At 26.1% G+C, this 17,086-nt stretch overlaps 2 protein-coding genes across 4 annotated transcripts in view; one reads left to right on the top strand and one right to left on the bottom strand.

Moving 5' to 3' along the window:
• LOC142320635 (uncharacterized) overlaps positions 1-17,086 on the bottom strand; it is a 53,109-nt gene that overhangs the window by 35,319 nt on the left and 704 nt on the right. For 2 of the 3 annotated variants that reach the window (XR_012755461.1, XM_075358657.1), the window contains exon 2: positions 4,987-5,181. The exons of the other annotated variant lie outside the window; for it this stretch is intronic. Coding sequence is in view for 1 of the 2 variants with exons in the window: in XM_075358657.1 (XP_075214772.1) it covers positions 4,987-5,145 (159 nt within the window). In the remaining variant the exon portion in view is untranslated. The remainder of the gene's footprint in view (positions 1-4,986; positions 5,182-17,086) is intronic. 3 annotated transcript variants of the gene reach the window in all.
• Positions 7,182-17,086, top strand: part of LOC142320633 (ras-associated and pleckstrin homology domains-containing protein 1-like) — a 323,711-nt gene continuing 313,806 nt past the window's right edge. The window contains exon 1 of the mRNA XM_075358652.1: positions 7,182-7,305. The gene's annotated coding sequence lies outside the window, so the exon portion shown is untranslated. The remainder of the gene's footprint in view (positions 7,306-17,086) is intronic.

Below are 17,086 nucleotides of genomic sequence, written 5' to 3'. Positions count from 1 at the left end.
GACCACTGTCAGGAGATTAAAATATCATTATAAAAGAAAGTTAAACAGTCATGACGGATTGCTAGTTATCAGTATACTGATAGAAATGTACAGTGTAATCTGGTGGAATAAAATAAAATCAATGGGAATCATGTTGTAAGAATGATATTTTATTTGAATTATTTTTTTTTATATATATATTTAGGGCGTGTTAAACAACTTATTATGTTTAAAAAATTTTTGCTCATTAATTAGATTTTTATGTTTACTCTAAATGTGATATTTTTAAATTATAAGATGTCTAAAATTTTTATAAAAGTATTTGGGTTGTATGTATGACCATTATCTAATATATGTTTAGCAAAGATAAAATTTTCTGGTTTATTGTTTTTTATACTACCCATGTGTTCTTTTGCATGTATAGAGAATTTACGTTTGTTGATCATACCAATCAATATATATATATATATATCATGTTGCAATCTTCATAACCCAAATTATACCCTTTGTTTACCAAGATAAGCATCATTTTTATATGATATCTTATTATAATTATTATTAATATATTTGATTAATGTATTATTTTTAGTATATGCAGGTGTTATGTTAATTCTTTTATACAACATTTCAATTCCTAGACTAAATGGAGTGTATTAATTTTATTATTTTATTATATAATTTATTTATAGTATTAATAGTATAATCATTAGAAATAGCAATATTTTTAATTATCTCTATTTCTTTGTTTAAAAAAACTTTATCATTATTGAGATAATGTATCGCTCTATATAAAAGTGCATTAAAAACAGCCATCTTTTGGGACCATAGATGAAATTAATTGAAGTTAATTACTGTATCATTTGAAGAAGGTTTACGATATATATCTAACTTTATTTTATTGTTATATATTATTAATATGTCAGCATTAACCATTTGAAAAATTAAATAAATATCTACTTATAAAATGACTTATAAATTCATTATTAGAATAAAATGTTATTAACAACTTGACTGCCATGCCGACTTTTGAAGACCTGCCATGAGATCCCAATTGGGGCATCAATAATAATATCAATATCAGGCCATGAGATCCCATTTGTAATCTTGTCATATTTTTCATGTTTTAATTTTATTTTATATTTTTGATAGTTTTTTAATTTTATAAAAATATTATATTTTGATAACATTTTTTTATAAAAATGCTTTAATTATTTATTGGCAAATAAAGCTTATTGTGTTTTTATACAAGTACTTTGTTTGTAAAAGTTAAACTGTTACATATTTCATCTAACAAGAATCGAAACAAACACAAATAATAATCAGCTTTATAGCAATGTGTAAATTATAACCAAATAAGAAAAATATGTGCCACTGGGAGGGCATGAGATCCATTCAGAAAATAAAAAATTTAAACAGCATCAAAAGAGATTTTTTCAAATTTTCAACTCTTATGTATTAACCGTTATCAATCTTCAGTCACTAAATATATTTTTTGATGCAATTCTGTATTTTATTAAATATATTCAAATTTTGGATGTATACCATTAAAGTGTACAAAATATTTTATTCTGCTGAAATCTTCTTATTATAGTTGTTGGCTCAAATAGTTGTGTGCACTAAGTAATAGGCAACGTCAGATGTTTGAAAAATTTGCATGTCTGTGCTGTGTGGAGTATGTATGAGTATTATGGGTGTGTTAGGTATGATATGTCAACATGCTTTGAAGTGTGCTTTGATAATTGCATGGTGAAAAGGAAGTTAGATGAATCATGAATATTTAATAATATTGTCTTATAGTGCCTTTGTATAAAAGTGTACATACACTATTATAACTAAGATGCAAATATAACATTTTATCTGTATATTTTTCATGGTTGGTACATGTGTTATTTCAAGTAGTGTAAAATATTTCAACCTGAAGTCTTGAAATAATAGGGGAGTCCATTGAAAGGTTGAAGGACTGATTAAGTGTAGTATTTATTTCCATAAATAATTTTGCTCCACTACAACATGTGTTAAGAATATGACTAAAGCTACTTACTTCCCATTGCAACTTACTTCCCACTGGTATATTATTGTTTTTCAGTGGTTTTTGAAATATGTTGATATTTTCATATATAGGTAATATTAATGTATGTACGTTAACAATAATGTGACATTGGTATATACAGCTAAAATCATACTGTAACATATGATTAATATATTCATTCGTTTTTGTTAAAGTTAAAGTCATATGATTATGTATATCCTTGGGTTTCTCAATGGATTGTTTTTTTTTGGTTTTAATATGTATTAAGATACATAAAAAATAAATGCTTAAAATTTATATGTTAAATATAATTAATTGCCATGTTAAAGAATACCGATATTTGTAGATTATTCCATTAACATCTTCTCCATCATCATCATATTTCAAGTGAAATCTTTTTTTACCGTAGGTAGACATTTAGTAAATTAAAAATGTTTGTAATCTTTGCTAAAAACAATAGTTACTTGTTCTTAAAAAATAACAATATCTATCTCTAGCAACCAAACATTTTTTTTTATAACTTAATGCAGTACTTTGGCTTACAAGAAAGAGACATATGCTTCCATTTTTATTACTTTCCTGGCATTATAGCTCTAGAGCTATGCTATAAGGAGAATATGGTAATCAGTCAAAAATGGATTTTTTTCATATATCGATGTTTCATGATCCATGGACTCCAAAAAATAAAATAAAAGGTGGGAGGGTAATGTTCATACATATGCACATGTGTTGGATTGAAGCTTAAAACTTTTGACTGGATGGACCAGTTTTTATGAAATTTATCCCAGAAACTGATGTATATAGGACAATTTATTGATAAATGTTTGTAGTCAATATCTCCCAGGGGTGGGGTAGAAAGTTTCTTTGGGTGAATTTTTTTCAAAATTTTATACCCTCACTTTATATTAAGCAAGTAATGTACATGCTTTTAGAAACCGTGATTTCTCCATCCAGGCAAATGTTGCAGAAGTTCCTTATTTATATTTGGAGTAACAAACCTACCTACTCCTGCCATGATCTAGTTTATGTAATGTATCATGTATCCAACAAAATAAAATATTTTTACCAATCTTGTTCCATATACTGTAATGATACTGATAGTAATTTAATCTTAAGATTCACCGATAGACAAACAAAGAATTTTAATGTTTCTCTAAGTGTGATACAATTTCTTGAATTGCTTTTTTGCATACATTACAGATCTGTAAATATAATTTACAGATCACCCTTAGTTTTAAATAAATTATGCTTTAAAAGAAATTAAGAGAAAATATAGTTAAAATCTGTAAAATTTATAATTTTGCATGGCCATACCTGTGTTAGAATGATTTCACTGGTGCTTTTCTTTTATAAATAGCCTCAAGTACATCCCAAATTAATGTCCAACAGTAATCAGCTAGCATGTTAGTATTGCATTTCCCTTTATAGCGGCTTTCTATCTCCGAAATGTCTTGGTGGAAACGTACACCATGTTCGTCACTTATGTCTCCAAGGCTGTCTGGGAAAATATCCAGATGTGAGTGGAGGAAATGTATTTTCAAAGACATATTGCATCCCATAGTTCTGTATGAAGTAAGAAGTTGATTAACAATATCATGGTAATTGTCAGACTTTTGTTTGCTGAGAAATCATTGTTTTCTTCTTCAATACTAAATGATTCTTTATCGCTGCTTTTGAAACATACATTCACAGGTGGCTCAGGAACTGGAATAATTTCACTATGAGGTACAGGCCAGATTGCAGATTGCAATAAAGGATATTTTACATTATGCTTAGGTTTTTAGGAATTCCAAACACACTTGTTAAACAAAAGTAATAATCGGTTACATAATCCTTTGGTTCACGCCAAACTGTAGGTACACTAAATGGCAAAGCCTTCGTGTACCTCAGTACACTCAAGTACCTTCATGTACCTCAGTACACTCAAGTACCTTCGTGTACTTCAGTCATCCTCATAAATAAACAGAACAATTAGTGCATACTATATGAGGGGCCCACTTCTGACCCTGATCACCAATTTTAAACTGAAAGTACAAAGCTTTTTTAATTAAAGGTATAATGTTTTTTCTATTTGATTTTATGGTAAACTCACCACATACATAACAAAAGGAATCCACATCATTTACACAATTTTGAGGCATTATGACACTGCACTGTTAACAAACTTAAGACAGCAATAAGACTGAACAAAATTAATTCAGTCCTAAATCCAGTGCTTAATACAAACAGTACAGCTATGTTTTCAGCTACATGTTTTGACCTGCACAGACATGATTAATCTTGTCCATGAAGGCTCACTCTTCATTATTAGATATGATGCCATAATATGTGACTATGATATGATTTAATTCTTTGTCTAGTATTGCTAATTTATAGCTTACAAATAATGTTAACAAAGTTAAACAATAAAAAATGACCTAAAAAAATACAATATAGGATCTTAAAATGCTAACTATACATTGAAAAATGAAAAAAATCCTTTAATTAAAATTTAAAAATTTTTCAAAAATGGTGGGTGATAGAAAGATTCTGAGTTCATACTTATTTTCAGCATCAAAAACAGATTAAAATCATGTATCGCATCTTAGGAAACAAAAATTATGTTTATCAGTTTTATTAATTCTTGTGGTGATTAGTCATGCCAAGAGTATGAAGCTACTTTTCAAAAGTGCCTACCAAACTGTTAAACTTTGATAATCTGTGAAAACCATTTATTAAACAGGGTTTGGAACACTGACTCCTTTATTATCTATTTATTTCAAAATTAGTACTTCATGAGAGACCCCAAGTATTGTGAAACCATGAGATTGTAAGATATATTGTATACCATATTGTCTTAGACCCTGTTACTATTGTACATATTATTTTATACATGCTTTTTATGAGTTAATTTATACAAGTACACATACTTTATATTTAGAAGCAATTGCTGCTATCATTTCTACTGTTAATAATACTACTATTATTGTTTTTATTACCTTTATATGATCAAGTGTTTCATTAAATTTACTTTCTTGAAGATCCTCAATTCGTATTCCATTAGGAAGTCGTTTCCAAATCCGAGGAAATTTTATTCTCGTTAGTAAAGGAATTTTAGTATCTAATAAGTCTGATTTTCTTTCTAAAAGTGAAGTCATTCACTTATTTTTTTTTAAATATTTATATCTCATAACCTTTAAAAAAATTTAAACAATTTATCTAATTTCTTTGTTAATTTAATCTATTTAGTTAAAAAATGAGTGAAACAGAATAAATAACCTTTCTGTGCAAGTATCTAGCAAGAATGACTTTTACATATGATGTGAACTTGCTTTCTCACAGACTGATTAAAACTATTGCCAACTAACAGTAATCGACTTATAGTAACTAAAATTCATTAATGACATACATATAATACCCATATACCAGTAAGCTTGGATTTAGCTTGATTTGAAACAATGCGGGACTGTGTATTCTTTTTCTGGATCTTTAGTGCAAAGCAAGTGTGATTCTTCTAGTGGGAATTGAGTAAAAAATAATTTATAAATAACAATATTTTCCAAGAAGAAACTTGGAAAACTTATCAGTAGAAACTCTTTTTTATATATATATCTTACATTCAGACCATCTAAGGATAACATTTGCATAATTCTGGAGTTTTCTTTTTCAGAATTTTCTCATTGTGATTCTTGTTGTTCTTTTATTTTCTTTCAGATTTAAATTGTTTTTACTTTTCTGGAAACTTTTTATAAATTGACTTTCTAAATATATCTCTAACTTCTATTTTATCTGAGATTCCTAAACTTTTGAGATATTTTTCAATTTCTGTGAACCATTTAAGTGTGGTTTTTCTTTTATCAAAATAGTAGAATATTTGTTTAGCAAATTTATTATCTTCTATTGTAGAGATATGATCAAAAAATCTTAACTTTCTTTTCTTTATTGTTCATTTTATTTTTCCCAGATTTTCATAATGTCCATGGTACTTCTAAGACCGTATTGTTGATTTTCTATAATTGTTGGACCATTTATTTTCCTTAGGATTTTCTTTACTAAGTTAAATATTTTTTTATTAGAAAAGATTTGTAAACATTCAGATCCATAAGGCTTGGGGTAGAATTTAAAAAATTTTTAGGTACACATTTATTGTTATACATTTTGCAGATCTTGAAAAGGGCTTCTTATAATTGTTTCTGTTTATATTTAATTGTTTTTTTCTATTCCATTTGGGGTTATGATTTTTCTTAAATACTTAAATTCATTAACTCTTTTAAGAATTTTATTTTATAAATAATTTATAAAAAAATTGCTATATATTTTATATATATAAAAGTAGATATTTGATATACACATAGATTCACATTATGATACTCCCTGAGAATATTCCATAAAGACTCCAGGTATTGTGGAACAATCATGCTGTAAGAGTTACAGCTTACAACCTTGCCCTGAATTATTATTTTTAAGTTAATTTATGTAAGACAAACAAGCCTTGTTTTTCATATGGCTAAGCTGATATATAAAACAAGGGTTTATAGGTAAGCTTCAAATCTGTTCAGGCTATATTAACATTAAATTTTTTGTCTACCTCCTTTAAAAAATTACTTCTTTTGTCACCTCTGTACAGATACCCACCTTGTATTTTAATACTTACAATGTAACTGTTTCCTGCTATTTCATTCTTAAACTGAAAGCATAACTGACAAAAATTATATGATTTTTTTTTAAATACATTATTTGTTTTATAAGTTTCCAGTTTTTAAACTTAATGAAACTTTTAAAATTAATGTTAAAAACAATGAATTGAATTTAATTTTTTGTTAGGTATATCCGTAAATTTTACTCTTTTATAAATTAATTTTACATTTATTCATTTTGTCATGAATAAATTAATCCAAATCGCCCAGAGATCTCATTTTTGAAAAGTGAAACCATATTAAATATTTATTACTAATTAAATAAATAATTAAGTGTTATATTCTTGTGTTAACAGATAATTTGAAATGAACAAGAATACAACACAACGTTAGATGATTTTAATATACAATTAATGCTGTTTAAAAATTTATCCAGTGATGCAATACGGAAGCGCGGTTTACAGCTGGTGCGACATTAGCGCTATCGTGGTGTTAAACGTAAACGTTAACAGTCGGTTGATACAGTTGAAGGAGATTCCTAAGGCAGTGTATGACTCAATGGAGTCCGTAGTTAGTTTTAGTTGGTAGTTATAGGTCGTTTTTGGTTTTTTTTTAAATTGGTGTATTAGTGTTTTGTCTCACTTAGGAGGTTTTAATAAATTTTTTAGCACAAATAAAGAAGTAAGTTCAATATTTTTTGTATCTATTAATTTTTTTTTTAATAAATAGGGTGTAAAAAGCAACCACTTGTCTCACGCCCACTATTTGTGTACTACTGTTAAAATAGTACGGCTATTGATTGGCGCTCTTTGTATTCGAATATTTAAAGTAATAATGTAACGTTTTGTAAATTTGTATGCCTTTACATAATTTTTTTTTATTGTCTTTTATTAACTGTAAATAAGTTTTAATCTTGGAGTTATGAAATTAGGTTTTTATTAAAAACAATCTTCACTATTATTTGTAGAACGTTTCATCTATGTTGTGAATTAATATCTGTTGTAGGATTTTGAGTATGTATTTTATTTTATGTATATTCAACGCGGTTAAAAAACGCGATGAAATGATTGTTACATTAATATGCATGCACTGTGGTACCCACGTGAGCAATTGAAAGAGTGTGTTCCTGTCATCGAGCGTTAAAACGAAAATTGATTGCTGTCTGCTACGGAAATGCTGGAATTGGATTGCATTAGAATGCAGATATAGAAATTTTGTTAAAATAAATTTGTATTCTAGATTTTTTCAAGATAATTTTTTAATATCGCCTCTTAATTTTAATTCCTGTTAGGTTTTTTATGTTACTAAGATCCACGTGAGAAACGTTGCTGTAGTTATACACAGAAAATAATTTTACCAATTTCTGTTTGATTTTATTATCAGGATAACATTTTCCCGCCGAAATAATTATATTTATATACGTTTTGCTGTATTTAAATTTTAGAATAAACCATAATAAAAAACACTAGTTGAAATATATAGATTTGAGAATATTAGAAGTACAGTACTTAAAATAGTACCTGTATTGCGAATAAATATTAAGCCCGATTTAACTGACGCCTACATAAATTCATTACATTCTTCATTAAGAATATTTTTAAATGACAGCCAAATTCTTTCAGTATTTTTTTAATTTTTATTATATTTATAAATAATTTTTTTTCTCCAGATCAGTACATAATAAAAAAAATCACTAGTAAAATGTAGATAAAGTTAGGTTTGCTTTAACTAAATAATAAGAAAGAACTCTGCTGCCAGTATTTACCTAAAAGAATTGAAAAAAATTGTGGGATAACTTTAATCAGAATGATGGTATTACAAAGTACAAAATTAGTAAAACAGATAACCAGTTGGTCCATATTAATATATATGAAATAATAAACTGTGGATGTTGGTGTACTTTGGTGGATGGAGTTAAATTAATTACACATCTCAGAAATGTTGTCCTTCCACTTTTTTCCTTTTTAGCCTCTGGTAATTACCGTTCAGATAATACTTAAGGGGATGAATGAGGATGATATGTCTGAGTGTAAATGAAGTATAGTCTTGTACAGTCTCAGTTCGACCATACCTGAGCTGTGTGGTTAATTGAAACCCAATCAGCAAAGAACACTGGTATCCACAATCTAGTTTTCAAATCCATGTAAAAATAACTGACTTTACTAGAACTTGAATGCTGGAACTCTCGACTTCCAAATCAGCTGATTGGGAAAGACACGTTCACCACTAGACCAACCCAGTGGGTTAGAAATGTTGGCCTGAGTCTGCAGAAGACTACACCTCAAGTCATACACTTAAGTTCATTGGGGCAGGAAGATTACCTATGGTTCACAAGCTGAGCAGATTGTAACATACACATTAAGAATAAAAAATATAATAATATATTAAATAATAACATTTTTATATTAACTATGTTACAACTACGTAGTGGTAAATGAATAAAGTAAAAAGTAATTTTTTATAAATAAATTGGTTAGAAGAGATTTTATTTTAGACTGGTAATTTATTAACAACAGCAAATTCAACTAACTATTTAAACTATAGATAAGCTCATTAACTATATGCTGTTATTGAATGAAGTTAATACTTATGAAACAGATTAAATTTCAGCTAGAATATTGAAAATAAAATAAATTTTACTTCAGTTGAGCCTTTTTATATTGTGTAATTTTAGATTTTGAAAAAGTGCTCTGATAAATCATTATAGACTCATGGTAGGATAATTTAAATAACTTGATAAATCATTGTTCAATGAATTAACTTTTATTTGCTTGTCTTGTTTGTGTTTGCTCTGAAATTAATTAGAGTTATCTGCTTAATTTACTTTCATTGAAATACTTCATTACTTAATTGAAATTCAGAATTTTTAACAATCTCACTGAATTCTTTAAGTATCTTGCCATTCGCTTAGTCGTATCTTTATTTACTCACATTGCATACTAGTTTTATTTGTGTCTTGGAAATATTAAATTAACACTAAAGATGTTCTGCTAACTAATTGTTTTCCAAAAAGTTGTTGAAGTTGATTTTACTTAAAACCAAACTACATACATGTACAAGTATTTATTTAATTTTCATCTCTAAATTAGTTGTTTATTATAATTTTATTAGCTAAATTATGAGAGGCATTCAAATATAATTACATGCTTGATTAAACTAAGACACTTTTTGGCTTTATGTTGAGATTCTCCCGTTTAAAAAAACTGTAATAGCTGCAAACTAGTATTGATTCTATACTTATTAACATAATAAATATGTAAAATCCTTATTATTATCTATTGTTGATGTTTATTTAATTAACTGAATAGCATAAAGACTACTATCTAATTTTAGTTTAATGTTTTTTGTTGATGTTTAGCTTTGTCTGTTAAAAATGTTTAATGGCTTGCTTTCATATTACCTGATAATTGTTCTTTTAAAAGATATTTTCATAGGTAATTATACTCCTTCATCAGAGGAGTAACAGGCAACAGTGATGTTAATGATGCCTTTCTTGAAAAACTGTTCCTTTAGCATGTAAGTCAAATAATTTATTTAATTTATTTTGCTTTTGTCAAAAATTTTACGTTCAGCTTGCTTGAACTATATGAAAATTTACTAACATACTAAATTTTACTTAACACATCATCCTACATCAGATTTATTGTTTAAGTACAAATATAGAAATTTTCTAACATTTTGAGGAAAAAATTAGAACAGCACTGTTCATAACTTCAACTGTGTGCTGAAGCTGTTATAAAAAAGATTTTCTAAAAAATAATACATTGTTTTTTTTTTAATGTAAATTACACTAAAAAAAATATCAGTTGCTTAACAAAAAAAAATAATTTGATAATTCTTGCATTGTGCTTCTCAGGTAGATGTAAATTTGCTAATCAATAGAGAGAATTAATGATAATAACACTTCTGTTGCCCATAGTGTGAAATTTCTGGATGTTTTATTAGGTAATAAATTCCCTTAAGACGATTAAATTAATCCTTAAATTAAGGGGATTAAGGGAATTAAATTAATTCCCTTAATCCTTTTAAACAAAATCAAACCATATTATTTTGCTTTAAAATATCCTAATTAGATGCTAAGCTTGTCATCATTACCAAATATTTATTATGCTTAATTATATTCCTTGTTCTAAAAGAAAAATCTAGAAAAATAGTTTCCAATTCAAAGTTCCAAATTTCAAATTAAAAAAAGAAAGTTTTTTGAATCGTTTTTAAATTTTTCACATTTGTCGTGAAAATAATATAAATGAATTTAGTTTTATATTTCTGTTGGTGAAATATCCCAACTAAGATTTTAATTATTAATTTTAAGCATAAATATCATTTCTCATAATCCCATTACAAGCTTTTTTTAGGCTTCCTAGTGTTACATCATGTAAAAAATTATCATTCAATTATTTTAAGTTAATTTTCTTTTTTAAGTTTTTTCTCTAAATGTTTATTAATTTTATTGGCCTACTGCAGACATAATTGGTTAGATAATTAGTCTTTATCCTCTGGCTGACCATTCAAAAAATTGTTTCACCAACCCTCGATATTATACATCAATAACACTGGCATTAATGATGATCAGTTGAGTTATTAAAAAAATCCAATGTAGAGCGGTACTTTTTTGTTACTGTTGTGAATATATATTAAATTAAGCTTTAAAAGAATGTTATTATCTTAATTTCCTAAAATCTAAGTAATCTAAAAATCTTCTTTTTAATGAATATGTTAACTGTCATAATTATAATGTTTGTATACATTTGATGAGTCATTCGTAAAAATTATATAGTTATCTTTAAGTATAACAAACATTCCATGTCAGGTGTACTAGGAAAAATGAGGAATGCGAATTGTTTCTTCACAGAGACAAATGTGCAGTTCCTTGTCAGCTAGCCAAGTCCATGGAAATACAGATGATATTCAGCTCAGCGAATGAAACCTTCATTCTGTTCATCACAAGGACTGGCTGTATATTTAATATCATTACTCTCAAAGTAAGCAACACTGAAGCTGGTTCCCCTTAGATCTCGGGTGCTTTATATGTACCATAAGAAAGACTGTGGCAGATAGTATAAAACAAAAATATATTACAAATTAATACTCTTTTTTGTTGTGGAATGGTGTGACAGTGTGTTATATTCACTGCTTCAAGGAACTTTTGTAATATAGCTTTTTTTTTGTAGGGCTACTGGTCTTGTAATACAGCCTACTATAAATGAAGTGGCTCTTTATTCATATTTGTACTTTTTATTGTTGAGGTTGAAGTTTTGTCTGTGGTAGAGTGAAAATAATGAAACAAATTTTTTATGCCCTTTAAGGATCAGTGATTCCTAATATTGAAAAATATTCTTGTATAATTACTGATATTTAAAATTTAATTTGTCAAAAAGGAATTTTTTAAAATTATTCTATTACATAACTTTTAGAGTTCTCTTGTGTATTTTTTATCATTTCACCTTTTTTCTTTTAAAGTCTTCCTTGAAATTTTCAAAATGAATACTTGTGTTATGTTAATAAACCTTTTTTACCAATATTGTACTATTATTTAATGATAGTTATGAGATTAGTTAAAAAAAAATTCTTTTGTTTAAGGATGTGTAGAAATAGTTTTTCTTTTTTCTCTTTGCATTGCTTTACTGTTTAAATATTCTTCTTGTAAACTGCATTATATGTATTAATTCTTTTGTATCTAATTCCATGACTTTTGTTAGTCTAATACAGTACAAGTATGTAGTATAATTTATATTCAACAATATAGTTTAACTATGATGTAGTGCTATTGAATGAAAATATACAATTTTTTTTTAGTGTATATCCATTAAATATTAAGTGAATATATTATTTATTTATATGAATAATTATTTTCAAAGATTTGCTGAGGTCATACTTACAATTAGTTTATTCATTATTCAGCTGTTTAGCATTTATTTGCTGTAATTGTTATTAATATAATATTTGCATCCAACTCATCACTGCACATTATTAACCTATATATATATATATATATATATATATATATATATATATATTATATTAGCTGGAATAGGTTAATTTGCATATTTACACAGAACAGTTCTATGTTGAATATATATATAATTTTAGTCTTTCTCTTATGACAGAGGTTTTTTATGGATTATTTTTTTTTTAATACTAACTCATTAAATACAATATTGTGTTGTGTTTTTTATTTATTTTGTTAAATTTTAAATCTGTTTCTAATATTTGAAAATGTATTAATAGGCATTATAATGTAGTAAAATATACAAGCTATTGAAAATCTCCTTTATTCTGTATTTTAAACCTTAAATTAAATTCGAAGTTATGTTACTCAATTATTTTGGATGCTTGATGACATATTGCGCTTTTGAATTGCAAAAGCTGTCCAGATTTCAAAACCATACTGTTCAGTTATGAGAATGCTGCACAATGGGTTCAGAAAAGTAATAATACAGTTTTATTAAGATTATGGCTTTCCTTATGATTATGATTATGATTCCTTATGAGTTTTATGCTTTTATCAAGGCATTATAGTAGGATAGAAAATGCAGAAAAAATGTTTACAGAGTTGTTGAATATCCTTTTCTTGGCTCCCAGATAAGTGAATCTGTTTGGGAAGAATTAAAAGTTTTGAGATTAAACAATGTCATTTGTGATAAAAGAAAACTGGAAGCAACATATTGATCAAATAATATAGACTATCGAAGGAAATGTGAGATTATTTGGCAAAATGCCAGTGAAGAAATGAATTAATTTATTGATAGTGTCATTTTACACATATATTCTTCGTAGTCGCAGAACAGGTCTGTAGGCATAATCTGCAGCAGCTTTATGATAATGAATTAAAATTGATATATAATATAATACTATTTAAGAACTTTAAAAAATATAAGCCATTTATTCTGTTTAAATTGATCACTCACACTATCAGTTGTTTTAAAAATTATTACACCAATTAATTTTCAAACTTTAGTGTGTTTTTTTTAATCTGGTGATAAGAGTAGTACAAGAAATCAACAGAAAATTCCCCATCAACTAGGTTTTTAACACGATATAGAAAAAATCTAGGAACCATGATTTAGAAAAAATTTACTAAGTGATAATTGGTGAGAGCCTTTCCTCATAACCATTTTTTTCTTTTACTGTTTTCATTTTAATGTTACTCAAAATGAGTGTTATTGCAGTTTACCAACATCAGGTATTGAATTTTATTTATTTGGCATGCAATCCAATACTCAGCAGTTTAAGCGGGTGATGTCATTGATTTACATAATGGTGTGTGCCATTGTGTTTTTAAAGCTTGGTAGTAGCGCGGCATCCAGTTGAGAAAAAAAGTTCTTCAAATAGTTTACCATGGAAAAATTTTGTGTATTAGATTTTTCCATAGTTGTATGCAGTTATTTGTTTTTGTTACCTTCTGTTACCAAAGAAAATTTGAAATAATTTTACAGTAAATGAAATAATAATTTAAATTTTAATGGGTTTCTAGAATGTTGCGATTCATTCAAAATCAAATGTGCAGCTCCTTACAGCATTCTTGACCCAATAAATTAACTTTCTGTTGTGGATTCTCTCTTTTCAGATTACCACTTGTGATAAATTTTCTTTTTTCATTGATTTCCATTTAAGCTAAATTTAAAAAGTTGTAAAATTCTAATTTTCAAAAGTACAACCTGATCTATTTTAAAGTGCAGGAAAATATTCAAAGAGAAAAGGAAGCTAAATGAAAGTTGGTAATTGGTCCTTTAGCTCTGGCCAAAATTGTAAAAAAATTATTTACTTAAAATGTGCAAATCAGTTAATATTTATTTGTTCTTTATAAACAACGCTGGTCTGATGCCCAATAAAAATGTATCCTTTTTATTTTCTATATAAATAAATAAATTTTTTATTCTGATTAGTACAAAATAATGCATTATATAATCACATCGATATATAAATTCATAATAATTGTTTGCTATGAGTATAAATTCTATATTTTATATCTGTACAATACATGTGACTTTATAAACTAATTTTGTAAGTTTATTGTCAGTTACATGATGAAATATCGCTTTTGCTTTATTAGAATTTATGATCTTGTATCGTATAATATCTTGTGTTTTTGTGAATTATTATTAAATTTACCTTTGTGTTTTTAATTTGATAAACTAATTATAGTCTGATATTATCCCTTTTTATTAGTTTCATGAAGAGCTAATTTCTATCAGTTTATTAAAAGTTTGTAATTATTAAAGTAAATTATAAAAATTTTAGATTTAGCTTGCATAATTTTTGGAAATATTAAAAAGAAAAAAATTTGTTATGGTTAGTTAAAAATTTTGTAGTGTACAAGAACTACAAAGGTGACTGGGATTCAACCCTGAATGTAACTAAATATCTTGATATAAATATTATACATTACACCAGTATATATTATATTACATTTTGATGTAATTTAGAGTTGATGTGTATTGAAAATGAAAGCGGTAATGTTATTTACTATAATTAGTGATTTTTGTTTTTTTAAACGTCTTGTTGGTGATGATTGTAAGTCACTTGACTTAAATTAAAAAATAAAGATTTGCTGAAAATTCACTTATAAATAAAAGTAAGATTAAAAGTAATTGTTTTTATTCTTACTGTATTGTAACTATCTTGCATATCTTCCTAAGATAAAGTATTTGGAAAAAAAAATGTTATTTTGTTCTTATATTTCAGGTGGTTTCATTTTGAGAATTAGTTTTTTTTTTTTACTTTCATAATAATTAATTTATATCTGGATTCAAGTTATTTTAAAAGCTCTTTTTTAACAAACGGTTTTTAATTTATTTTAAAATCAGATTTAAATGTACTTCATACCCGTACAATTATTTTATTATTTATTTTCATTGGTACTGGATGTTGTTAATATTCATAAAATAATGTGAAAGTTGTTTGTATGTGTAGTAAATCATAAGTTTTATTGTGGTTTACAGAAATTTTTTCTAATAGTAATTTAAATTTTATTGAGAAATAATTATAGGTAATCTAATCATCTTTCTCAGTTTATGTTGATAATGTATGTTTTAGTAATTAGATATCTAGTTGTCAGGGAGCAGAGGTATATTGTCCTCTGTAATTACGAAGGAAAGTTTATATATTACATCATATAAATATTTTCGTTAACTATTTAATTTATTATAATACTAAGTTTTGTATTTTTCATACAATATTAATATGTTTTTTTTAAAATTTTATTTGTATGTACTTATGGTGTTTAATATTTATTTATAATTTATTTTAATATTTTTAGAAGTAAATTTAATTAAATTTAGTGGGGTTTAGGTAATGATAGCACTTATTTACTAATGATAAAAATAAATTTTACGTTAGGACAAAGTGACATGCAAATCTTACACTTTATTTTATTATACAATATTATTATTGTCTTCTTTGTAGAAAAAAAAATTATCTACTGAAAATATTCATAATTTTTTTCATTTCATTATTTTTTGTAAGCTTTTACATTCTTTTAGATACATACATAATATCATTCAAAATAACTTTAAATTATGTTTTAAACATGACTGTATTTCTGTATATTCCTTATGATGTTTTCTTAGACAATTTTTTAAATGCGTGGATTTTATATGTATATATAAAACAGTTGTGTGTGTGTATGTCTTGGTAAAACAAACGGCACAATGACTTGCCAATATTCTATATTTTTTTTTATTAAATTGCAGTATATACCATAATTTTTCATATAAAGTTTGTATTCGCTGATTAATTTGTTGATGATTATAATTATAAATAATTTTCCTGTTTAATATGTAATGATGATTTTTCATTAATTTACACGAAGATTACATTGTAATATGAGTTATATGAAAGTGTTCCAGTTATTAATTTTATTTTAACCAGTGACCTTTGGGGATTCTAGTTTGTATCATTGATAATCACGAGTTTTGAGATTAGAAACTGAATTGTTTGTTTACTTTTATTCGCCTTTGTTTTTTGTTTTTTTTGTATAGTAATCTACTTAATTATAGATTCTTATCTATTATAATTCTAATTGGTATATTAATGTTAAAAAGATTAATTACCAGTTTTTCAGTAGACCTTTCCAATAAGCTTTTGAGTTACATTAAATGCAGTTGTAATATGTAAAAAAAAAAAAAATAATAAAACAGAGTTCAAACAAACTAAACAAAGTAATAATTTTTAAATTATTTGCCTAAGAAGTCGGCTTCTAATTTAGAAAAAATACCTGCCAACAACTAAAAATTTTAATTTGGCGTAAACAACAAAATGTCGAAAATAAATATAAATTAAAAAAGTATTAAACTTTCAGTGTAGTTTTTTAGCAGGCTGATTTTTTAAAAAAATTATATGTATTTAGTTTTTTTTAACTGTGGATGGCCTACAAAAAAAGCGCTGTCTATAAAGGAAGCTGCTTATTTTATACGAAAAATTGTAACGAAGAATCTGGGAACATGTCTTTGTAAGAAAACAA

Source organism: Lycorma delicatula, chromosome 2 (assembly GCF_047948215.1).
Source record: "Lycorma delicatula isolate Av1 chromosome 2, ASM4794821v1, whole genome shotgun sequence".
Classification (NCBI taxonomy): domain Eukaryota; kingdom Metazoa; phylum Arthropoda; class Insecta; order Hemiptera; family Fulgoridae; genus Lycorma; species Lycorma delicatula.
This window is presented reverse-complemented; position numbering and strand designations above follow the sequence as displayed.